General features: G+C 49.1%; 1 protein-coding gene across 2 annotated transcripts in view; it reads right to left on the reverse strand.

Moving 5' to 3' along the window:
• Positions 1 to 25224, reverse strand: part of LOC134342243 (upstream stimulatory factor 2-like) — an 87145-nt gene that overhangs the window by 47414 nt on the left and 14507 nt on the right. For both annotated transcript variants that reach the window (XM_063040204.1, XM_063040203.1), the window contains exons 3-5: positions 20700 to 20815; positions 11425 to 11544; positions 10448 to 10604 (exon numbers count right to left, since the gene is read on the reverse strand). In XM_063040204.1, the coding sequence (XP_062896274.1) occupies positions 10448 to 10604; positions 11425 to 11544; positions 20700 to 20815 (393 nt within the window). The remainder of the gene's footprint in view (positions 1 to 10447; positions 10605 to 11424; positions 11545 to 20699; positions 20816 to 25224) is intronic.

Below are 25224 nucleotides of genomic sequence, written 5' to 3' on the forward strand. Positions count from 1 at the left end.
CCACACCAACCCATCACAAACTCCCGGGGTCAGACACAGAGTGAAGCTCCCTCCACACCAACCTATCACAAACTCCCGGGGTCAGACACAGAGTGAAGCTCCCTCCACACTGTCCTATCAAACACTCCTGCAGTCAGCCACAGATTGAAGCTCCCTCCACACTGTCTCATCACACACCCCCAGGGTCAGACACTGAGTGATGCTCCCTCCACACCGTCCCATCACATACCCCTGCGGTCAGACACAGAGCAAAGCTCCCTGCACACTGTCCCATCACACACACCCAGGGTCAGACACAGTGTGAAGCTCCCTCCACACTGTCCCATCACACTCTATTGGTGTCCGATACAGAGTGAAGTTCCCTCCACATCATCCCATCACACACACCCAGGGTCAGACACACAGTGAAGCTCTCTCCACACCGTCCCATCACACACTCCTGTGGTCAGATACAGAGTGAATCCACCTCCACAACATCCCATCACACACTCCTGTAGTCAGCCACAGAGTGAAGCTCCTTCAACACGGTCCCATCACACACTCCAGGGTCAGACACAGAGTGGAACTCCCTCCACACCATTCAACTACACACTCCTAGGGTCAGACACTAAGTGAAGCTCCCTCCACACTGTCCCATCACACACTCCCGGGGCAGAAACAGTGAAACTCCCTATGCACCAGCCCATCACACACTCCCAGGGCCAGACACAGAATGAAGGACTCTCAACACTGTCTCATCACACACCCCCAGGGTCAGACACTGAGTGAAGCTCCCTCCACACCAACCCATCACAAACTCCCGGGGTCAGACACAGAGTGAAGCTCCCTCCACACCAACCTATCACAAACTCCCGGGGTCAGACACAGAGTGAAGCTCCCTCCACACCAACCTATCACAAACTCCCGGGGTCAGACACAGAGTGAAGCTCCCTCCACACTGTCCTATCAAACACTCCTGCAGTCAGCCACAGATTGAAGCTCCCTCCACACTGTCTCATCACACACCCCCAGGGTCAGACACTGAGTGATGCTCCCTCCACACCGTCCCATCACATACCCCTGCGGTCAGACACAGAGCAAAGCTCCCTGCACACTGTCCCATCACACACTCCCGGGGCAGACACAGTGAAACTTCCTCCACACTGTCTCATCACACACTCCCGGGGCAGAAACAGTGAAACTCCCTATGCACCAGCCCATCACACACTCCCAGGGTCAGACACAAAGTGAAGCTCCCTCCACACTGTCCCATCACACACTTCCGGGGCAGACACAGTGAAACTTCCTCCACACTGTCTCATCACACAGTCCCAGGACCTGATACAGAGTGAAGCTCCCTCCACACCATCCCATCACACATTCCTGTGGTCAGACACAGAGTGTGCTCCCACCACAATGTTCCATCACACTCTCTTGGGGTCAGATACAGAGTGAATCTCCCTCCACATCATCCCATCACACACTCCCAGGGTCAGACACAGTGAAACTTCCTCCACACTGTCCCATCACACACTCCTGTAGTCAGTCACAGAGTGAAGCTCCCTCCACGCCAACCCATCACGCACTCCCGGGGTCAGACACAGAGTGAAGCTCCCTCCACACTGTCCCATCACACACTCCCAGGGCCAGACACAGAATGAAGGACTCTCAACACTGTCTCATCACACACCCCCAGGGTCAGACACTGAGTGAAGCTCCCTCCACACCGTCCCATCACACAACCCCAGGGTCAGACACAGAGTGAAGCTCCCTCCACACTGTCCTATCAAACACTCCTGCAGTCAGCCACAGATTGAAGCTCCCTCCACACTGTCTCATCACATACCCCTGCGGTCAGACACAGAGCAAAGCTCCCTGCACACTGTCCCATCACACACACCCAGGGTTAGACACAGTGTGAAGCTCCCTCCACACTGTCCCGTCACACTCTATTGGTGTCCGATACAGAGTGAAGTTCCCTCCACATCATCCCATCACACACACCCAGGGTCAGACACACAGTGAAGCTGTCTCCACACCGTCCCATCACACACTCCTGTGGTCAGATACAGAGTGAATCCACCTCCACAACATCCCATCACACACTCCTGTAGTCAGCCACAGAGTGAAGCTCCTTCAACACGGTCCCATCACACACTCCAGGGTCAGACACAGAGTGGAACTCCCTCCACACCATTCAACTACACACTCCTAGGGTCAGACACAAAGTGAAGCTCCCTCCACACTGTCCCATCACACACTCCCGGGGCAGACACAGTGAAACTTCCTCCACACTGTCTCATCACACACTCCCGGGGCAGAAACAGTGAAACTCCCTATACACCAGCCCATCACACACTCCCAGAGTCAGACACAGTGAAACTTCCTCCACACTGTCTCATCACACACTCCCAGGCCAGAAACAGTCAAACTCCCTATACACCAGCCCATCACACACTCCCAGAGTCAGACACAGTGAAACTTCCTCCACACTGTCTCATCACACAGTCCCAGGGTCAGACACAGAGTGAAGCTCCCTCCACACCATACCATCACACTCTCTTGGGGTCAGATACAGAGTGAATCTCCCTCCACATCATCCCATCACACACTCCCAGGGTCAGACACTGTGAAACTTCCTCCACACTTTCCCATCACACACACCCAGGTTCAGACACAGAGCGAAACTCCCTCCACACCATTCAACTATACACTCCTAAGGTCAGAAACAGAGTGAAGCTCCCTCCACACCGTCCCATCACACACTCCTGCGGTCAGACACAGAGCGAAGTTCCTTCAACACTGTCCCATCACAGTCTCCCAGGGTCAGATACAGAGTGAAGCTCCCTCCACACTGTCCCATCACACACTCCCAGGGGTCAGACACAGAGTGAAGCTCCCTCTACGCTGTCCCATCACACACTCCCAGAGTCAGACACAGTGAAACTTCCTCCACACTGTCTCATCACACACTCCCAGGCCAGAAACAGTCAAACTCCCTATACACCAGCCCATCACACACTCCCAGAGTCAGACACAGTGAAACTTCCTCCACACTGTCTCATCACACAGTCCCAGGGTCAGACACAGAGTGAAGCTCCCTCCACACCATACCATCACACTCTCTTGGGGTCAGATACAGAGTGAATCTCCCTCCACATCATCCCATCACACACTCCCAGGGTCAGACACTGTGAAACTTCCTCCACACTTTCCCATCACACACACCCAGGTTCAGACACAGAGCGAAACTCCCTCCACACCATTCAACTATACACTCCTAAGGTCAGAAACAGAGTGAAGCTCCCTCCACACCGTCCCATCACACACTCCTGCGGTCAGACACAGAGCGAAGTTCCTTCAACACTGTCCCATCACAGTCTCCCAGGGTCAGATACAGAGTGAAGCTCCCTCCACACTGTCCCATCACACACTCCCAGGGGTCAGACACAGAGTGAAGCTCCCTCTACGCTGTCCCATCACAGACACCCAGGGTCAGACGCAGAGCGAAGCTCCCTCCACACCATCCCATCACACACTCCTGCGGTCAGACACAGAGCAAAGCTCCCTCCACACTGTCCCATCACAGACACCCAGGGTCAGACGCAGAGCGAAGCTCCCTCCACACCATCCCATCACACACTCCTGCGGTCAGACACAGAGCAAAGCTCCCTCCACACTGTCCCATCACACACACCCAGGGTCAGACACAGAGTGAAGCTCGCTCCACACCGTCCCATCACACTCTCTTGAGGTCAGATACAGAGTGACTATCCCTCCACATCATCCCATCACACAATCCCAGGGTCAGACACAGTGAAACTTCCTCCACACTTTCCCATCACACACACCCAGGTTCAGACACAGAGCGAAACACCCTCCACACCATTCAACTATACACTCCTAAGGTCAGAAACAGAGTGAAGCTCCCTCCACACCGTCCCGTCACACACTCCCAGGGTCAGACACACAGTGAAACTTCCTCCACACTGTCCCATCACACACACCCAGGGTCAGACACAGAGTGAAGCTCCCTCCACACAGCGTGAAGCTCCCTCCACACCGTCCCATCACACACTCTTGAGGTCAGATACAGAGTGAATCTCCCTCCATATCATCCCATCACACAATCCCAGGGCCAGACACAGTGAAACTTCCTCCACACTTTCCCATCACACACACCCAGGTTCAGACACAGAGCGAAACACCCTCCACACCATTCAACTATACACTCCTAAGGTCAGAAACAGAGTGAAGCTCCCTCCACACCGTCCCGTCACACACTCCCAGGGTCAGACACACAGTGAAACTTCCTCCACACTGTCCCATCACACACACCCAGGGTCAGACACAGAGTGAAGCTCCCTCCACACAGCGTGAAGCTCCCTCCACACCGTCCCATCACACACTCTTGAGGTCAGATACAGAGTGAATCTCCCTCCATATCATCCCATCACACAATCCCAGTGCCAGACACAGTGAAACTTCCTCCACACTTTCCCATCACATACACCCAGGTTCAGACACAGAGCGAAACTCCCTCCACACCATTCAACTATACACTCCTAAGGTCAGAAACAGAGTGAAGCTCCCTCCACACCGTCCCATCACACACTCCTGCGGTCAGACACAGAGCAAAGCTCCATCCACACTGTCCCATCACACACTCCCAGGGTCAGACACAGAGTGAAACTACCTCCACACCATCCCATAACACACTCTCAGGGTCAGACACAGAGTGAAACTCCCTCCACACCATTCAACTACACACTCCTAGGGTCAGACACAAAGTGAAGCTCCCTCCACACTGTCCCATCACACACTCCTGGGGTCAGACAGAGAGCGAAGCTCCCTCCACACCGTCCCATCACATACTCCAAGTGTCAGAGACAGAGTGAAGCTCTCTCCACACAGTCCCATCACACACACACAGGGTCAGACACACGGTGAAGTTCCATCCACACTGTCCCATCACACTCTCCCATGGTCAGAGACAGAATGAAGCTCCCTCCACACCATCCCACGACAGACTCCCAGGGCCAGAGACAGAGTAAAACTCCCACCACACTATCCCATCACACACTCCCGGGGTCAGAAACAGTGAAACTCCCTCCACACCATCTCATCACAGACTCCCGGGGTCAGACACAGAGTAAAGATCTCTCCACACAATCTCATCACACACTCCCAGGGACAGACAGAGAGTGAAGCTCCCTCCACACCATTCAACTATACACACATAAGTTCAGACACAGAGTGAAGCTCCCTCCACACCATCACATCACACACACCCAGGGCCAGACACAGACTGAAGCTCCCTCCACACTGTCCCATTACTCTCTCTTGGTGTCAGATACAGAGTGAAGCTCCCTCCACATCATCCCATCACACACTCCCAGGGTCAGAGACAGTGAAACTTCCTCCACACTGTCCCATCACACAGTCCCAAGGTCAGACACAGGGTGAAGCTCCTTCAACACTGTCCCATCACACACTGCCGGGGTCAGACACACAGTGAAGCTCCTTCGTCCCATCACACTCTCTTGGTGTCAGATACCAAGTGAAGCTCCCTCCACACTGTCCCATCACACACTCCAGGGGTCAGAAACAGTGAAACTCCCTCCACACCAGCCCATCACACACTCCCAGGGTCAGACACAGTGAAACTTCCTCCACACTGTCCCATCACACACTCCCAGGGTCAGATACAGACTGAAGCTCCCTCCACACTGTCCCATCACACACTGCTGGGGTCAGACAGAGAGTGAAACTCCCCCCACACCATCCCATCACAGTCTCCCGGGGTCAGACACAGAGTAAAGATGTCTCCACACAGTCCCATCACACACACCCAGGGTCAGATACAGAGTGAAGCTCCCTCCACATCATCCCATCACACACTCCCAGGGTCAGACACAGTGAAACTTCCTCCACACTGTCCCATCACACACTCCTGTAGTCAGCCACAGAGTGAAGCTCCCTCCATACTGTCTCATCACACTCTCCCATGGTCAGACACAGAATTAAGCTCCCTCCACACCATCCCATCACAGACTCCCGGCGTCAGACACAGAGTTAAGATCTCTCCACACTGTCCCATCACACACTCCTGTAGTCAGCCACAGAGTGAAGCTCCCTCCACATTGTCCCATCACACACTCCCAGGGTAAGACACATAGTGAAGCTCCCTCCACACCATCCCATCACACACTCCCAGGGCCGGACACAGAATGAAGGACCCTCAACACTGTCCCATCACACACTCCCGGGGTCAGAAACAGTGAAGCTCCCTCCAGACAGTCCGATCACACACTCCCAGGGTCAGACACAGAGTGAAGCTCCCTCCACACCAACCCATCACACACTCCCCGGGTCACACACATTGAAACTTCCTCCACACTGTCCCATCACACACTCCTGTAGTCAGCCACAGAGTGAAGCTCCCTCCACACTGTCCCATCACAGACTCCCAGGGTCAGATACAGAGTAAAGTTCCCTCCACACTGTCCCATCACACACCCCAGGGTCTGTTAGAGAGTGAAGCTCCCTCCACACTGTCCCATCACACACCCCCAGGGTCTGTTAGAGAGTGAAGCTCCCTCCACACTGTCCCATCACACATCCCAAATGACCTAAGGTATTGTGGAGATTTTAATGTTGCAACCTGTAAATGTGGGAGCTGACTTTCATTGTGAAGGATGTCATATGCTGATAAGTAACTAATTCCAGGGATATTGTGAGCTGCCTGACCTCTGCAGGTATGCAGGAGGGAACAACTTGTCATTTGGGGCCTTGAGGGATCGTCACAATTGTACACCCAGAGTACAGGTACACCGTTTTCTAAAAGTGGTGACACAGGTCGACACGGTTGTTTGTCACGCTGGCCTTCATCTGTCAGGACATGGAGTACAGGAGTTGGGACATTATGTTACAGCTGTACAGGACATTGGTGAGACTGCGCTCAGAGTATTGTGTGCAGTTCTGGTCACCCAGCTATAGGAAGCCTCTGGTTCAGCTGGAGAGGGCGCAGGAAAGATTCATGAGGATGTTACTGGGACTGCAGGGTTTGAGTTATAAGGAGAGGATGGATAGACTGGGACTGGAGGGTTTGAGTTATAAGGAGAGGATGTTACTGGGACTGGAGGGTTTGAGTTATAAGGAGAGGATGGACAGACTGGGACTGTTTTCCCTGGAGTGAAGGAGGATGAGGGGTGACCTTATAGAGATTTATAAAACCATGATGGGTAGAGATAAGGTGGGTGATCACAATCCTTTTCCCCGGGGTAGGGGAATCTAAACCTAGAGGCACAGGTTTATGGTGTGAGGGGAAAGTTTTAAAGGAGACCAGTATGGGAAGTTTTTCACCCAGAGTGTGGTCTGTTTGTGGAACGAGCTGCCAGAGGAAGTGGTCAGGGCAGGTACATTCACAACATTGATAAGGCACTCGGACAGGGACATGGAGAGGAAGGGTTTAGAGGGGTAGGGGTCCAGTGCAGGCAAATGTGTCCGTAGGAATCAATGTCAGCATGGAGCAGGTGGGCCAGATGGCCGGTTTCTGTGTTGTGTGACTCGGTGAGGTTGCAGAGGAAGACAATCAATCAGGGTATGCGCGATGTTTGGTGAGATGGGGAAATTAAGAAGTGGGCAAGTTCTGCCTTGCTGTCAGATTTCTGAACGATCCATCAACCTGAAAACTACCTCGTTATTCCTCTTCTCCTTCAAATATTTACTTATTCTGCAGTCTGTAATTTTATGCCTTTCCCTGTACTGCAGCCACAAAACAAACGCACCCGGTCTGAAGCCAGTGATGACAAGGCAATTCTTATTTACAACCACCAGACGCAACAGAGAGAAGTGATTGTTTAAGTGAAGATTTCTTCCCAGAGCACTCTGGTTCAGGGAGAGGCGAGCTTGCTCGTCACCACAAGAGTTGTCAGGAAACGAGGAGTAGCTAGAAAATCTGCTTCTCAGCCCGAGAGACCCAGACTCAATCCTCAGCTCTGGGAGAGTGAGTGAGAGTGCGAGGGTGCGTGACGGAGTGTGAGAGTGTGTCAGTCTGTGTGTGAGCACAGAAGTGTGTGTGTACGTGAGTGTGAGAGAGTGAGCGTGAGAGTGACTGAGTGAGAGTGTGAGAGAGTGGGCATGAGAAAGAGTGATAGAGAGTGATAGAGAGTTTGTGTTGCTGTGTACATGAGAGTGTGAGAATGTGTGTGTGCGTGTGTGAGAATGTGAGAGAGTGAGAGAGCGTGTGAGTGACTTAGAGTGTGTGAGTGTGAGTATAGAAACATAGAAAACCTTCAGCACAATACAGGCCATTCGGCTCACAAAGTTGTGCGGAACATGTCCCTCCCTTAGAACTACCTAGGCTTTACCCAGAGCTCTCTATTTTTCTAAGCTCCATGTGGCCATCCAGGAGTCTCTTAAAAGCCCCTATCGTTTCCACCTCCACCACCGCCGGGAGCCCATTCCATGCACTCACCATTCTCTGTGTAAAAAAAACTTAACCCTGACATCTCCTCTGAACCTCCTTCCAAGCACCTTAAAACTATGCCCTCTCGTGCTAGCCATTTCAGCCCTGGGAAAAAGCCTCTGACTATCCACACAATCAATGCCTCTCATTATCTTGTATACCTCTATCTCACACACATACAAGTAAAGGGAAATATGAAGCTATCAGGCAGGAACTTGGAAGCAAAAATTGAGAACAGATGTTCTCAGGGAAACGTACAGAAGAAATGTTGCAAATGTTCAGGGGATATTTGTCTGGGGTTCTGAGTACGTACATTCCAATGAGACATGGAAAGGATGGTAGGGTACAAGATCCGTGGTGTACAAAGGCTGCTGTAAATCTAGTCAAGAAGAAACAAAGAGTTTACGAAAGGTTCAAGAAACTAGGTAATGATAGAGATCTAGAAGATTATAAGGCTAACAGGAAGGAGCTTAAGAAGGAAATCAGGAGAGCCAGAAGGGCCATGAGAAGGCCTTGGTGAGCAGGATTAAGGAAAACCCCAAAACATTCTACAAGTATGTGAAGAGCAAGAGGACAAGATGTGAGAGAATAGGACCAACCAAGTGTGACAATGGAAAAGCGTGTATGGAACCAGAGGAAATAGTGGAGGTACTTAGTGAATACTTTGCTTCAGTATTCACTGAGGAAAGGGATCTTGGCGATTGTAGGGATGACTTGCAGTGGACTGAAAAGCTTGAACATGTAGATATTAAGGAAGAGGATGTGTTGGAGCTTTTGGAAAGCATCAGGTTGGATAAGTCACTGGGACCGGACAGGATGTACCCCAGGCTACTGTGGGAAATGAGGGAGGAGATTTCTGAGCCTCTGACGATGATCTTTGCATCATAAATGGGGACAGCAGGACTGGAGGGTTACGGATGTTGTTCCCTTATTCAAGAAAGGGAGTAGGGATAGCCCAGGAAATTATAAGCCAGTGAGTCTGACTTCAGTGGTTGGTAAGTTGATGGAAAAGATCCTAAGAGGCAGGATTTATGAACATTTGGAGAGGCATTACATGATTAGAAATATTCAGCATGGTTTTGTCAAAGGGAGATCATGCCTTACGAGCCTGATTGAATTTTTTGAGGATGTGACTAAACACGTAGATGAAGGAAGAACAGTAGATGTAGTGTATATGGATTTCAGCAAGGCATTTGATAAGGTACCCCATGCAAGGCTTATTGAGAAAGTAGGGAGGAATGGGATCCAAGGGGACATTGCTTTGTGGATCCAGAATTGGCTTGCTCAGAGAAGACAAAGAGTGGTTGTATTCTGCATGGAGGTCGGTGGCCAGTGGTGTGCCGATTGAGAGAGAGAGAGAGAGAGAGAGAGAGAGACAGAGAGAGAGGGAGTGTGTGTATGTGTGTCTGTCTGTCAGTGCATGTGTGTCAGTGTGTGTGTGTGTGAGTGTGTGTGTGTCAGTGTGTGTGTGTGTGTGTGTGTGTGTGTGTGTGTGTCAGTGTGTGTGTGTGTGTGTGTGTAGTTTGCACATTCTCCACGTGACAACCGGTTCCCTCTCACATCCCACTGACATGGATCAGCTGCTGTAAATTGTTACCCCCATGCCTCTCCCCTGGGTGAGGGGCAGATAGAGTGTGAAGGAGTTTATGGGAAACATGGGGACTGTGATGTTGAAAGCAGTGAGGAGGTAAGAGGGATTCCCAATGGGGAACGAGCAGATTGGGGGGGGGGAGGGAATGGAGACCCCGAGGGGTTGTCATGATAGGAGGACCATTCCCTGAACCGGGGGGAGGGGGGGCGGGGAGGAAGTCAACCTGTCCCCAGGAGGTGTGTTTGGGAGGGAGAGGGAGGAAACGGGCACTGACAGTTCCTTTTGGGAGGGGAGCATCTGGAAGGTCGGGGGAGGTAGGCCATTTGTGCAGCTGAATACCCAAGACTGACCCTCACTTCACCCCCCCAAGTCCCTTCCCCTCCCTCCATTTTCTTCTTCCCACTCACCTCCGCCCTGGGCCAACGAGGGGTCCCCCTGGGCTGAGACGACCGCGGTGGCTCCATCGCCCACAGCTGAGGCTGGAAAGTAGGTAAACCGCGCCTCCCCTCCGACCGACTCCGTTGAGGGGCTCCCGCCATTGCTGAATGGATTCTGGATCACTGCCTGCCGGGGCAGAGAGGAGAGGGTCACAGCAGGGTTAAAAGGTCAATGGAGTGGGTCACAAGGTTTAAGGAGTCACAGTGGGGACACAGGTGTTACAAGAGGCCTTCAGAGTCAAGCGATCACAACAGGATCACAGTGAGGTCAGGGAGTCACATGGTTAAGAGATCACAGTCATTGAGGGTCACTGCAGGCTGAAGAAGTATCAAGGGGTGAGAGTCAGGTCAAGGGATCATGAGGGTTACAGCGAGGTCATGAAGCGCATGGGACAGATTGCAGGTCAGGCATCAGAAGATGAGGTTACAAAGAGGTCACATGGGTCATGGAGAGGTCACATTGAGTTCATGGGGGCATCAGAGGTAAAAGACAAACATCTGTGGCAGAGGTCACTGAGGGGTCATGAGAGGGAGGGTAGTAATGGGACATCTTGGAGCGAGGAGGATGGAAAGGTCAAAGTTTAGACTGGGAGAGGGGATGGTCAAAGGTCATAGTGCGTGAGGTGTAGTTCATCCCTCTGACCACATAATAATATTGCCCATTCGCTGACATGCCACCCCGGCTCTTTACCTCTGCCTGCTTTTCACCTTTGACACTTCAATACCAGAGGCCCAACATCTGAACCCACAGTGATCCTGACCCATTCCCATCCGGTCTGACCTTTGAACCCACACTCACCCACAAGTGGCTACACTGCTCCAAACTAGAAAAAAAACACCCAAACCTTTGACTCTCCATCTGCCCTCTCTCCCCTGACTCAAACAAGGTCACAGCACCCTCCTTCCAACCCTGTCAATTTGAGGTCAGGGGGCTATCCGGGACTCACCTGTGCCACAGCCTGCTGACTGCCGGTGAAGGCAGTGGAGGAGACAACGCTGACAGCTCCCGCGCTGTCTGACTGTCCGTCCAGCTGTCCATCTGATACTTGCACCACCCGGTACGTCACCTGCAGAGGGGGGATGTCACAGGTCAGTAGGGGCAGGTCTTAGGTCAACCACTCCCCCCCTCCCCACTACACACCCAAACCAACTCACCCTGCTGGGGGTACAACCAACCTCCCCTCAAACTCCCAAATCTGCACCAGCCCCATCCCTGGTTCGAGCCCCTCCCTCTCCCTTCCCCCCAACAATTTCACTCCCAGGATTCTCCCGTTCCCCTCCAGTCTGCTCCCAACTTCCTCACCCACAACGTCCAAGGACAGAGTAACCCTCTGTTGGGGTAATAGAGGCTTGCTTTGAGCCCGATCCAGAGAGATTGTGCTGGGCACTGGAGAGGGTCCAAGAATGATTCCGGGAATGAAAGTGTTATCATATGAGGAGCTACAGACTGGAGTCTAGAAGAATGAGGGGGAAAATCTCATTGAAACCTACTAAATATTGAAAGACCTAGATAGAGTGAATGTAGAGAGGATGTTTCCTATAGTGGGTGAGTCTAGCAGCAGAGGGGACAACCTCAGAATAGGGGGACATCCATTTCGAACAGAGATGAGGAGGAATTTCTTTAGCCGGAGGGCAGTGAATCTGTGGAATTCATTGCCACAGACGGCTATAGAGGCCCAATCATTGTGTATATTTCAAGTCAAGTCAAGTCACTTTTTATTGTCATTTCGACCATAACTGCTGGTACAGTACACAATAAAAACGAGACAACGTTTTTCAGGACCATGGTGCTACATGAAACAATACAAAACTACACTGAACTACGTAAAACAATACGAAAACTACACTAGACAACAGACCTACCCAGGACTGCATAAAGTGCACAAAACAGTGCAGGCATTACAATAAATAATAAACAAGACAATAGACACAGTGGAGGGCAGTAGGTTGGTGTCAGTCCAGGCTCTGGGTATTGAGGAGTCTGATGGCTTGGGGGAAGAAACTGTTACATAGTCTGGTCATGAGAGCCAGAATGCTTCGGTGCCTTTTGCCAGATGACAGGAGGGAGAAGAGTTTGTATCAGAGGTGAGTGGGGTCCTTCATAATGCTGTTTGCTTTGTGGATGCAGGGTGTGGTGTAAGTGTCTGTAATGGCGGGAAGAGCGACCCCGATGATCTTCTCAGCTGACCTCACTATCTGCTGCAGGGTCTTGCGATCCGAGATGGTGCAATTTCCGAACCAGGCAGTGATGCAGCTGCTCAGGATGCTCTCAATACAACCTCTGTACAATGTGGTGAGGATGGGGGGTGGGAGATGGACTTTTCTCAGCCTTCACAGAAAGTAGAGACGCTGCTGGGCTTTCTTTGCTATGGAGCTGGTGTTGAGGGACCAGGTGAGATTCTCCGCCAGGTGAACACCAAGAAATTTGGTGATCTTAACGATCTCTACGGAGGAGTTGTCAATGTTCAGCGGAGAGTGGTCGCTCTGTGTCCTCCTGAAGTCAACAATCATCTCTTTTGTTTTGTTCACATTCAGAGACAGGTTGTTGGCTCTGCACCAGTCCGTTAGCCGCTGCACCTCCTCTCTGTATGCTGACTCATCATTCTTGCTGATGAGACCCACCACGGTCGTGTCATCAGTGAACTTGATGATGTGGTTCGAGCTGTGTGTTGCAGCACAGTCGTGGGTCAGCAGAGTGAACAGCAGTGGACTGAGCACACAGCCCTGGGGGGCTCCCGTGCCCAGTGTGATGGTGTTGGAGATGCTGCTTTCGATCTGGACTGACTGGGGTCTCCCAGTCAGGAAGTCTAGGATCCAGTTGCAGAGGGAGGTGATCAGGCCCAGTAGGCTCAGCTTTCCAATCAGTTTCTGAGGAATGATTGTGTTGAATGCTGAACTGAAGTCTATGAACAGCATTCGAACGTACGTGTCTTTTTTGTCCAGGTGGGTTAGGGCCAGGTGGAGGGTGATGGCAATGGCGTTGTCTGTTGAACGGTTGGGACGACACTCAAACTGCAGGGGGTCCAGTGAGGGGGCAGCAGGGTCTTGATGTGCCTCATGACGAGCCTCTCGAAACACTTCATGATGATGGATGTGAGTGCAACGGGACGGTAGTCGTTGAGGCAGGACACTGAAGACTTCTTCGGCACGGGGACGATGGTGGCGGCCTTGAAGCACGTAGGAACGATGGCGCTGCTCAGGGTTAATAGGTGGAGGTTAATAGGTTCTTGATTAGACAGGGCATCAAAGGTTAGGGGGAGAAGGCCGGAGAATGGAATTGAGAGGGATCATAAATCAGCGATGATGGGACAGCAGAGTAGACTCGATGGGTGAATGGCCTGGTTCTGCTCCTGTGTCTTATGGGAGGCCCTCCCACGATGGGAGTGGGACCCGGAACGTTCCCATGGGATAGGAGCTGGGATTTTAATGAGGGTACGGTACTAATCTGTGAGCTCATCGTGCCCTCCCTCCTTCTATTGTCACATGCTGCCATTAGCCCAGAACTTCCGTCATTTCCGTTCCCACATCCATGAAAAAAATGAAATGCAGATACCAGAAAACTAAAACAAAATCAGAGCATGGCCAGGAAATTCTGCACTGTTATTGTTTTACCTTGCTCTACCTCAATACACTATGCAATGGTCTGATTTGTATGAAGCCTAACCCACTGGATCTCAGTACATGACATACTGTACAAACATCCTGAGCACATATATGTGTATATACGTTTATGTTACGTATTGCTCTGCCCTGCTGTCACAAAAAAAGATAAATTTCATGACATACAGTAAGTGAGAGATGATAAACCTGATTCTGATATGGGCTGAGAGTGGGAAAGGGCCAGGGAGAGGGGAGGGTGTGGGAAGCACCAGACAGACATTCTGTAATAATCAATAAACCAATTGTTTAAATAATCCTTGCCTGGTGTCTCAGGGTTGGGTGTGTCTGCACCCACACCACCCCCTGCCCCTGGCACTGCGCCCTTACCACACTCCTCTCGCAGCACTCTGCTCTCACCATTCCCAACGCCCTCTGCTGCCGCCACATTTTCAGACTTGCTCTCCGTTCCACGTTGACAAATACAGTGCTGTGCATAAGTATTAGGCATCCTATCCATATATGAGTGCCGAAGGCTTTTGGACAACACAGCAATTCCTGTAACAAACACTCAGCCGGCCAGGCAGCAAGATGAACAGATCCACTGGAAAACAAATTCCTGTTGAGTCACAGAGCAGGAGGGGTGGGCAAGACAGTGGGCATCTCTCTGGTGGGGTTGTCCGGTGATGCCAATGCTTACGGAGCTGCCCAACCCAACAGCTGTTTGAAAGTGGCCACACAAGTATTGTGGGTGTTCAGGTGGTGCACGATATGTTTGTCTTTATTAGCCATGGCACTCAGTTCAAGAGTTGTGCAGTCAGGTTGCAGCTTTATAAAACTCTGGACAGGCCACATAGTCTTAGAAAGGTACAGGCCCATCTAGTCTATGCTGGCCCATTTAAAATGCCTAGTTCCATCAACACTGCCCAGAAGGCAAGGTGAACCACTTGTGTAGAAAAATTTGCCAAAGAACAATCATGGTCACAGAAAGACCACGATACGACATGCAACATAATGAGTGAAGAAATGTGCTAAAAGCTTTCTTTACAACCCTATCTACCACTGACGCCACTTCCAAAGAACTGTATTCCCACATCCCTTTGCTCTACCACACTCCTCAGTGCCCTACCGTTCACTGTGTAAGACCGACCTTGGGCGGTCCTACCAAAATGCAAACACCTCGCCTTGCTCACACTCGTCTGCATTAAATTCCTTCTGCCTCTCCCAGCTAGTCCAGATCCTGCTGCAGTGTCTGATAGTCTTCCTCGCTGTCCACTATGCTTCCAAACTTGGTGTCATCCACAAATTTGCCGATCTAGTTAACCACATTATCATCCAGATTGTTGATATAGAAAACCCCTCACTATACGAGTTATCCACTGTCCTGACATTTTCCCTGGCTAGCTAGTAACGCCACTCTCCTTCTTTAATCCCTCGTGCTCTGTCGCGTCTAAAGCAACAGAACCCAGAACACTGAGCTGCCAGTCCTGCAGCCAAGTTTCACTAATGGCTACAGTATCATAATTCCAGGTGTTGATCCATACCTGAAGCTCGTCTGCCTTTTCTGCGATACTTCTCGCATTGAAATATGCAGCTCAGAACATTAGTTCCACCATGCCCAACCTTTGATTTATGACCTTGTCTGAGGTCTTAACAACATCTCTCCACAATCTCTCCACTAATTGTTCTGGCACTCTGGTTCCCGTTCTCCTGCAACTCTCGTTTAAACCCCACTGTGCAGCACGAGCAAACCTTCCCACTCGTACAATAGTGCCCCTCCAGTTCAGGTGTAAACCAACCCTTCTATACAGGTCTCACCTGCCCTGGAAGAGAGGCCAATGATCCAAAAATATGAAGCCCTTTTTCCTGCTCCAACTCCTTAACCATGTTAAACTGTATGATCTTCCTATGTCAGGTCTCACTGTTACGAAGCACAGTTAGCAATCCTGAGATTACAGCCCTGGAGGCCCTGTCCTTTAACTTAGCACCTAACTCCCTGAACTCACTTTGCAGAACCTTGTCACTCATCCTACCTGTGTCATTGGTACCTACATGGACCACAGCCTCTGGCTACTCACCCTCCCACTGAAGAATGCTGAGAACTCAATCAGAGATGTCATGGACCCTGGCACCCAGGAGGCAACATACCATCTGGGAATCTCATTCCCATCCACAGAACCTCCTTTCTGTTCCCCTAACTAACGAATCGCTTATCACCACAGCTCACCTCAGCTTCCCCCTTCCCTTCTGAGCCACAGATTCACTCAGTGCCAGAGACCACACACTGTGATTTTCATCTGTTAGATCATCCTGACAGTATACCTGTTGTTGAGGGGTTGGCCACGGGGGTTCTCTGCACTGTCTCCTTAACCCCTTTCCCCTTCTGTCACCCAGATTCCTGTGTCCTGCAGCTTGGGTGTAACTACCTCTCTGTACGTCCTATATATCACCCCCTCAGCCTCCCAAATGATCCAGAGTTCATCCAGTTCCAACTCCAACTCCTTCATGCTGAGTGTTGGAAGCCACAGCTGGACGCACTTCTTGTGGGTGTAGTTGTCAGACCTGAGGTCTCCCTGCCTTCCCACATCCTCGAATAACCACTCCAACAACAGCTGCTCTACTTGCCACTACCATATTCTTATTTGTTCTTGCCAATCAATTCCAATTGCTGATTGGCCACTCTTCAAACGTCAAACTGCAGCAAACCGATGCCTTATGTATTCGATTGGCAAATCTGAGTGAGCTACATCTTCTCACACTTTGAATCGCTGATTGACTACTCCTCAAACCCCAAACTGCTGCGAATCAGCGCCTTAAGACCATAGAACATAGGAGCAAATTCAGCCTTTCAATTCCGCCATTCCATCACGGCTGATCCCGGATCCCACTCAACCCCATACAACTACCTTCTCGCCATATCCTTTGCTGCTCTGACTGATCAGGAAATGATCAACTTCCACTTTAAATATACCTACGAACCTGGACTCCACTGCTGTCTGTGGCAGAGCATTCCACAGATTCACAACGCTCTGGCTAAAAAAAAAATTCTCCTTACCTCTGTTCCAAAAGGTTGCCCCTAAAATTTGAGGCTGTGCCCTCTAGTTCTGAATACCCCCACCATACAGAACATCTTCTCCACATCCACCCTGTCTCGTCCTTTCTTGTAGGTTTCAATGAGATACACCTGTATTCTTCTAAATTCCAGTGAGTACAGGCTCAAATGCTCCTCATAAGTTGACCCCTACATTCCCGGAATCATCCTCGTGAACCCCCTCTGGACTCTCTCCAATGACAGCACATCCTTTCTGAGATATGGGGCCCAAAACTGTTGACAATATTCAAGTGCAGCCTGACTAGTGTCTTATAAAGGCTCAGCATTATCTCATTGTTTTTATATTCTATTCCCCTTGAAATAAATGCCAACATTGCACTTGCCTTCTTTACCACAGACTCAACCTGTAAATTAACCTTCTGGGAGTCTTGCACGAGGGCTCCCAAGTCCCTCTGTACCTCTGATGTTTGATCCTTCTCCCCATTTAGATAACATTCCACACTGTTGTTCCTTTTACCAAAATACATTATCATACATTTCCCCAACACTGAATTCCATCTGCCACTTTTTTGCCCATTCTTCCAATTTGTTCAAGTCCAAGCAATCGCATTGCTTCCTCAGCACTAACTACTCCTCCACCTATCTTTGTATAATTCACAAACTCTGCCACAAAGCCATCAATTCCATTAGCAGCAGACCCAATACTGACCCAAGGAACACCACGAGTCACTGGCAGCCGACCAGAAAAGGCCTCCTTTATTCCCACTCACTGCCTCCTGCCTGTCAGCCATTCCTCTATCCATGCCAGTATCTTTCCTGTAACACCACAGGATTTTATCTTGTTAAGCAGCCTCATGTGTGGTACCTTATCAAATGCCTTCTGAAAATCCAAGTAAATGACATCCACTGCCTCTCCTCTGTTCACCCTGCTTGTTAATTTCTCTAAGAACTCTAACAAATTTGTCAGGCAAGATTTCCCTTCACAGAAACTATGCTGACATTGACTTATTTTATCTTTAGTCTCCAAGTACCTCGAAACCTCTGTAGACCCCAACACATTCCCAAACACTGAGGTTAAGTTTACTGGTCTATAATTTCCTCTCTTTTGCTTTCTTCCCTCCTTAAAGAGTGGAGTGACATTTGCAATCTACCAGCCCTCCGGGACCATATCTTGTGATTCTTGATTTTTTACAAAAGAGAATCTCTTTGCAAACTTATCCATTTTTGATAAATTGTACATATGCCATTAGCAATGCTTTGTTGTCTCTCAGTTGACACACCCAGTTGTATCCCAAATTCTGTTTCTGTAGCTCTGTGTGTAGTTGATATTCAATGTCTTCACTCATTTCATCAATACGACAAGCTACGGAGTTATTGCTTGGAGGAATTGATTTTAAAACACAGTATCCATTTTGTGAATGGTGGTGAGCATTTCTGATACAGTGGGCATTATTAATCTTTCACCAATTGTATGAGATTTTCCACACTTTGCTATCATTTCTGAAATGTTATAAGAAGCAATGAAACCACTATCAGGGTCATTTTTAGCTGTCTCGGAACCCTTTTCAAATGCTTCTTTCATCTTCATGGAGCGTCGCTGATCTGATGGGAACGGAATAAAACGATACTCCGGGTGTGTAACAATGTATTGACGCACTTTCTTTATGTGGCGTCACTGATCTGACGGGAACACAATAAAACCATACACCGGGTGTGTAACAACGTACTGACGCACTTTCTGTAGTTGCTGTTTTTTTTAAATCGGGATTAGAATTCAAGGCTTCACTGCCTTTCAGACTCATAGAGATCCCGCCATACTAATTTATCCATCATTAATGGGGCTAAATTAAAACGAGAAATGAACACAAACTGGGAATGTCTATGGGATGTTGGCCACCGCAAGTTGACACGGATGGAACGATGGTAGAAATACGCAAAGGAATGGCGAGGTGAAGATGAAGACGATCACAACAGCAAAATTTATGTAGACAGGGATTCAGATTGGAATCTGAATGTTAGTCGGGATAGAGCTCGTGTTCGGCAAGCTACCTTTATACTAGCAACACACATCGAAGTTGCTGGTGAACGCAGCAGGCCAGGCAGCATCTCTAGGAAGAGGTTAAGTCGACGTTTCAGGCAGAGACCCTTCGTCAGGACAGCAACTTTGATGTGTGTTGCTTGAATTTCCAGCATCTGCAGAATTCCTCGTGTGTACCTTTATACTATGATTGACCAATGGTGTAAGGTCTCATAACCCCCAGAGATGTTTCCCTACTGCATATACGAAGGAGAGGTCGCTCTGAACAGTTCAAGAGGAACCCTTGGGGTCGGCTTGTTCACTGATTGGTTCTATTTCACCACCCGCAGAGCTATGGTTCTGCTGTGTTTCAGCGCCTTATCCTTCTTTCTGGAAGTGTCTGCTCTACTAACAGTCGGTCAGGTCTCCTGCCTCGAGTCGGAATGCCATTTACCACCGCCTCTCCCCCCCAAAGAATCTTGAACACCCCCGATGATTTCTATTTCCCTTAGGACACATAACCAGCCCTGCTGGGATTCACTGCTCTAACACTTCCCTTATACATAAATCTCCATTTTTCTCTCAGCCATATGTCTAACTAAGAGTCTCTTCAATAAAGTATCTGCCTCTTCCAGCAACCCCTGCAGCATAATTTAAAGCTTCCACCGTTCTGCGTGTTAAAAAACTTACCTCTGACATCCCCTACACTTTCCTCCAATCATCTAAAGATTACGCCCCTAGTATTAGCCATTGCCACCCCGAGAAAAATCTCTGGCTGTCCACTCGATCTCTGCCTCTTATCATCTTGTACACCTCTATCAAGTCACCTCTCATCCTCCTTTGCTCCAAAGAGGAAAGCCCAAGCTCGCCCAACATATCTTCATAGGACACGCTCTCTAATCCAGCCAGCATCCTGGTAAATCTCCTCTGCACCCTCGCTGAAGTGTTCATATCCTTCCTATAATGATGCGACCAGAACTGAACACAATACTCCACGTGTGGTCCAGCCAGGGTTTTACAGTGCTGCAACATTACCTCAATCCTCCAACCAATGAAGGAAACTATACCATATCTCTGGAATTAGGTGGCCAGGTCTGAACACAAAACTCCAAATAACTCAAACTATTCCATGCTTTCTGTAAATCTGTTAGCTGTGCTGTTTATTTTGCACATTATATGTAACAAGTTCAGACAGATTTCTGTGAGCTTAAGCTCGTCCTTGTCGTGTACTGTGCTACTATTTCCCTGGCACTTCTTGTGTGACCCCTGGAAACACAGTTGAGGGAATAATGAAGGTGATGGGTGGATGGCAGTAAGCAGTAATCACAGATCCCAGGAAATTTCAGCGGGGGGGAGGGGGGAAGAGAAGTGAACGGGATAGGTTCTGGATTGAGAATTCTGGCTTCCCCATTTCGCTCCTGTACCCACACCATCCCATCCCATATCCTGTTCCTCATGCCTCCCTCTCACCCCAACCCTGCCCTCCCCATCCAGTATCCCACACCTGCCCATCACCCCCACCAACCCCCTCTCCCCCCCCTCCTGTCGCTGCCAACCTGTCCCCCATTGTTCTCCGTCCGGAACTGGTACTGGATACTGTGGTCTCCGAATCCTGCCTGTTGTACACTGGCGATCGCCACGGCCGTCTGCTCATCTGGGTTTCCACTGTCTCCTGGGGAGCGGGAGAGAGAGGGAGGGGAGGGAGACACAGCACCCCCACCCCCGGTCTCACATTACCAAGCAGTCTCACTTCAGCACAAACCCTGTGGGTCACCAGGGAGCCCAGGGGAAATTTCTTCACTTAGAGGGTGTTGTGAGTGTGGAACTGGTGGATGCGGGTTCAATTGTAATACTTTGGACAGGTACAAAGGTGGGGAGGTATGGAGAGATATGATCTAGTATAGGTTCTTGGAACCAGGCAGACTGGGCCAGCATGGACTAGATGGGCCAAAGTTCCCATTTCACTGCTATCGTGCTCTATAACTCAGACAGCTCTGCCATGGACATCTCTCCTACAGTGAGAGGACTGATGCTTGGAGTAGGGGGAGGCAGCTGAGTGAGGGTCTGGCTTGATGAAAGGGGGAGGCGGTCAGGGCTGGAGCTGCACAGTGGGGTTTAAACCGGGGTTACAGGGGACTGAGAACCAGAGTGTCAGAACAGTTAGTGGAGAGGTTGTGTAGACATTTGTTGGTTAGACCTCAAACAAAGTAAGGAACCAGAAGGTTGAACATGGTGAGACTAGTGTTCTGAGCCGCTTACATTTCAATGCAAGAAGTATTGTAGGATAGGAAGATCAAAACCTGGAATTATGACATTGCAGCCATTAATGAGACTTGGTTGCAGGAGGGGCAGGACTGGCAGCTCCATATTCCAGGCTCCCGTTGTTCTAGACTTGACAGAGCGAGAGGGACTAAAGGGGGAGAGGTGGTGTTACTAGTCTGGGAAAATGTCATGGCAGGACAGACTGGAGAATTCGTCTAGTGAGGCATATTGGGTGGAACTGAAAAATAAGAAAAGTACGACCACATTAATGGAGCTATATTACAGACCACCTAACAGTCCTAGGGATTTAGAGGAATAAATTTGAAGAAAGATGGCAGATTGTACAAGCAACATAAGGTCATTATGGTCGGTGATTTTAACTTTCCACATATAAACTGATTAGGCTCAATAAACTGATCAGAAAGGCTGACTCTACTATAGGAGTCAAACTGGACACACTGGAGGCTGTGACCTATAGAAAATCCTGGCAATTCTGGACAGTGTTCCTCACCCTCTGAATGCCACCTTGGCTAAACAGAGGAGTGCTTTTAGTAACAGACAACAGCGCTGCCCAGGACGAAGGGTCTCGGCCCGAAACGTCGACTGTACCTCTTCCTAGAGATGCTGCCTGGCCTACTGTGTTCACCAGCAACTTTGATGTGTGTTGCTTGAATTTCCAGCATCTGCAGAATTCCTCGTGTTTTGGTCTGTGGGTTGAGATTCTAAATTGGGGCAAGGCCAAGTTTGATGGTATCAGAAAGGATCTGGCAAGTGTGGATTGGGACAGGATGTTTTCTGTCAAAGATGTACTTGGAAAGTAGGAGGCCTTAAAAAGTGAAATTTTGAGAGTATAAAGGCTTTATGTGCCTGTCAGAATAAAAGGTAAAGATAACAAGTGTAGGGAACCTTGGTTTTCAAGAAACATTTAAGAGAAAAAAGGAGGTGCATAGCAGGTATAGGCAGGTAGGAACAAATGAGGTACTTATGGAGTATAAGAAATGCAAGAGAACACTTGAGAAAGAGATCAGGACTAAAAGGCACTAGGTTGCCCTAGTAGACAAGGTGAAGGAGAATTCTAAGGGATTTTACAGATATGTTAAGAGCAAAAGGATTGCAAGGGACAGAATTGGTCCTCTGGAAGATCAGAATGGTAATCCATGTGTGGAGCCAAAAGACATGGGAGCGATCTTATATACAGGTGTCCCCCGCTTTTCGAACGTTTGCTTTACGAAACCTCGCTGTTACAAAAGACCTACATTAGTCACCTGTTTTCGCTAACAGAAGGTGTTTTCACTGTTACGAAAAAAGGCGGCGCGTGCCCTGAGCAGCCAAGCTCCTTCCCCGGAACTGTATTCTAGCCAGCATTGCTTAGACACGTGCCTGTGAGCAGCCGTTTGCAAGATGAGTTCTAAGGTATCAGAAAAGCCTAAAAGAGCTCGTAAGGGTGTTACACTTGGCGTAAAACTAGACATAATTAAGCGTTTTGATCGTGGTGAACGAAGTAAGGACAAAGTGAGTTTGGCTTGTGGAAGCTGACAAAGATGATGTTGAAGAGGTTTTGGCATCCCATGACCAAGAACTGATAGATGAAGAGCTGATGCAATTGGAAGAGGAAAGGATAACAATCGAAACTGAATGCAGTAGTGAACAGATTGAAAGTGAAGTCGTCCAAGAACTGAACATGAAGCAACTGCGTGAGATTTTCACTGCAATTGACAACAATGATTGCAGAAAAGTACGACTTTTAATTTTGAAAGGGTACGTCAGTTTAGGGTATATGTGCAAGATGGTTTGAGTGCTTACAAAGAACTGTATGATAGAAAAATGCATGAGGCTAAGCAGTCAAGCATATTGTCATTTTTCAAGCCTTCCACATCAGCCACAGCAGACGATGAACCTTGACCTTCGACATCGAGGCAGGCAGACATAGAAGAAGATGACCTGCCTGCCCTGATGGAAACAGACGACGATGAGATGACACTCTAGTGTCCCACCACCCCAGTACCCGGGCCACGGACCGATACATTGCCGCGGAGAATGCAGCGATAGCCGGGACGCACCCAGCACATCTTTAAGAAAAAAAAGCCGAAATAAACAAGCTAATTAATTAGGAGCCGCCTGGCACATAAATGTCGGCCCAGATCAGAGGCGATTGCCGTCGCCTCTGATCTGGGCTGACATTTATTGCCGGGCGGCATCTAATTAATTAGCTTGTTTATTTCGGCTTTTTTTCTTAAAGATGTGCTGGGTGCATCCCGGCTACCACTGCATTCTTCGCAGATCGGTACCAGCAGCGGCCTGGAGGTTGGGGACCACTGCACCACCCCAACCTCCAACATCATCAGTGTGCTCGGCGCTGTCTTCTCGATTCCAGTAAGTGATACTACACTGTACATACATTATTTCTACTTTATATAGGTTGTGTATTTTTATGCGTTATTTGGTATGATTTGGCAGCTTCATAGCTTAAAGGTTACTGGAGAGAGCGCTTGCGTGAGATTTTCGCTGCAGTGGACAGTGCGGCAATGATTGTAGAAAAATATTTCTACTTTATATAGGCTGTGTATTTATCATATCATTCCTGTTTTTACTATATGTTACTGTTATTTTAGGTTTTATGTGTTATTTGGCATGATTTGGTAGGTTATTTTTTGGGTCTGCGAACACTCACAAATTTTTCCCATATATATAAATGGTAATTGCTTCGGATGGCGGGGGAAACCTGTAATTTATTTTGTATCTGTATTTACTCAGGAGATAGACACAAAGTCTATAGAAGTGAGGCAAAGCAACATCGAGATAATGGACCACATACATATTACAGAGGAGGAGGTCCTACAGCAAATTAGGGCGGATAAATCCCCAGGGCCTGACAATATGCTTCCTTAGACCCTGTGGGAGGCAAGTGCAGAAATTGCCAGGGCCCTATCTGAGATATTTGAATCATCTGAGCAACAGGTGAGATACCAGAGGATTGGATGATAGCCAAAGGTGTTGTTTTTTAAGGAAGACTCGAAAATAAACCAGGAATTATAGGCTATTGAATCTGCTACTAGTAGTGGGAAGATTATTGGGAAGTATTCTAAGGGACCAGATATATAAACATTTGGATAGACAAAGATTGATTAAGGATAGTCAGCATTGGTTTGTGCATGGTAGGTCATGTCTAACCAATCTTATAGAGATTTTTGAGAAAGTAATCAGGAAAGCAGATGAAGGCAAGGCAGTGGATATTGTTTACATGGACTTTAGCAAGGCATTTGACAAGGCCCCACATGGGAGGTTGGGCAAGAAGGTTCAGTCAGTGGGCATTGAAGGTGAGTTAAATTGGATTAGGTACTGGCTTTGTGGGAGAAGCCAGGGAGTGGTAGTAGATGGTTGCCTCTCTGACTGGAGGCCTATCACTAGTGGGGTGCCGCAGAAATCAGTGCTGAGTCCTTTGATATTTGTCATCTGTATCAAAGATCTAGATGATAATGGGGTTAAATGGATCAGCAAATTTGCAAACATTGCAGAAGATCTGGACCAGCTAGAAAAATGGGCTGAAAAATGGCAGATGGAATTTAATGCAGAGAAATGAGGTGTTGCGCTTCGGCAGGACCAACCAGCATAGGTATCACACAGTGAAGAGCAGGGCACTGAGGTGTGCAGTGAAGAGAAGGGATCTGGAAATACAGGTCTGTAATTCATTGAAAGTGGCGTCACAGGTAGATAGGGTCGTAAAGAAAGTTTTTGCCGCACTGGCCTTCATAAATCAAAGTATTGAGTACAGGAGATGGGATGTTTTGTTGAAATTGTATAAGACGTTGGTGAAGCCGG

This window comes from Mobula hypostoma, unplaced genomic scaffold, assembly GCF_963921235.1.
Source record: "Mobula hypostoma unplaced genomic scaffold, sMobHyp1.1 scaffold_175, whole genome shotgun sequence".
NCBI lineage: Eukaryota > Metazoa > Chordata > Chondrichthyes > Myliobatiformes > Myliobatidae > Mobula > Mobula hypostoma.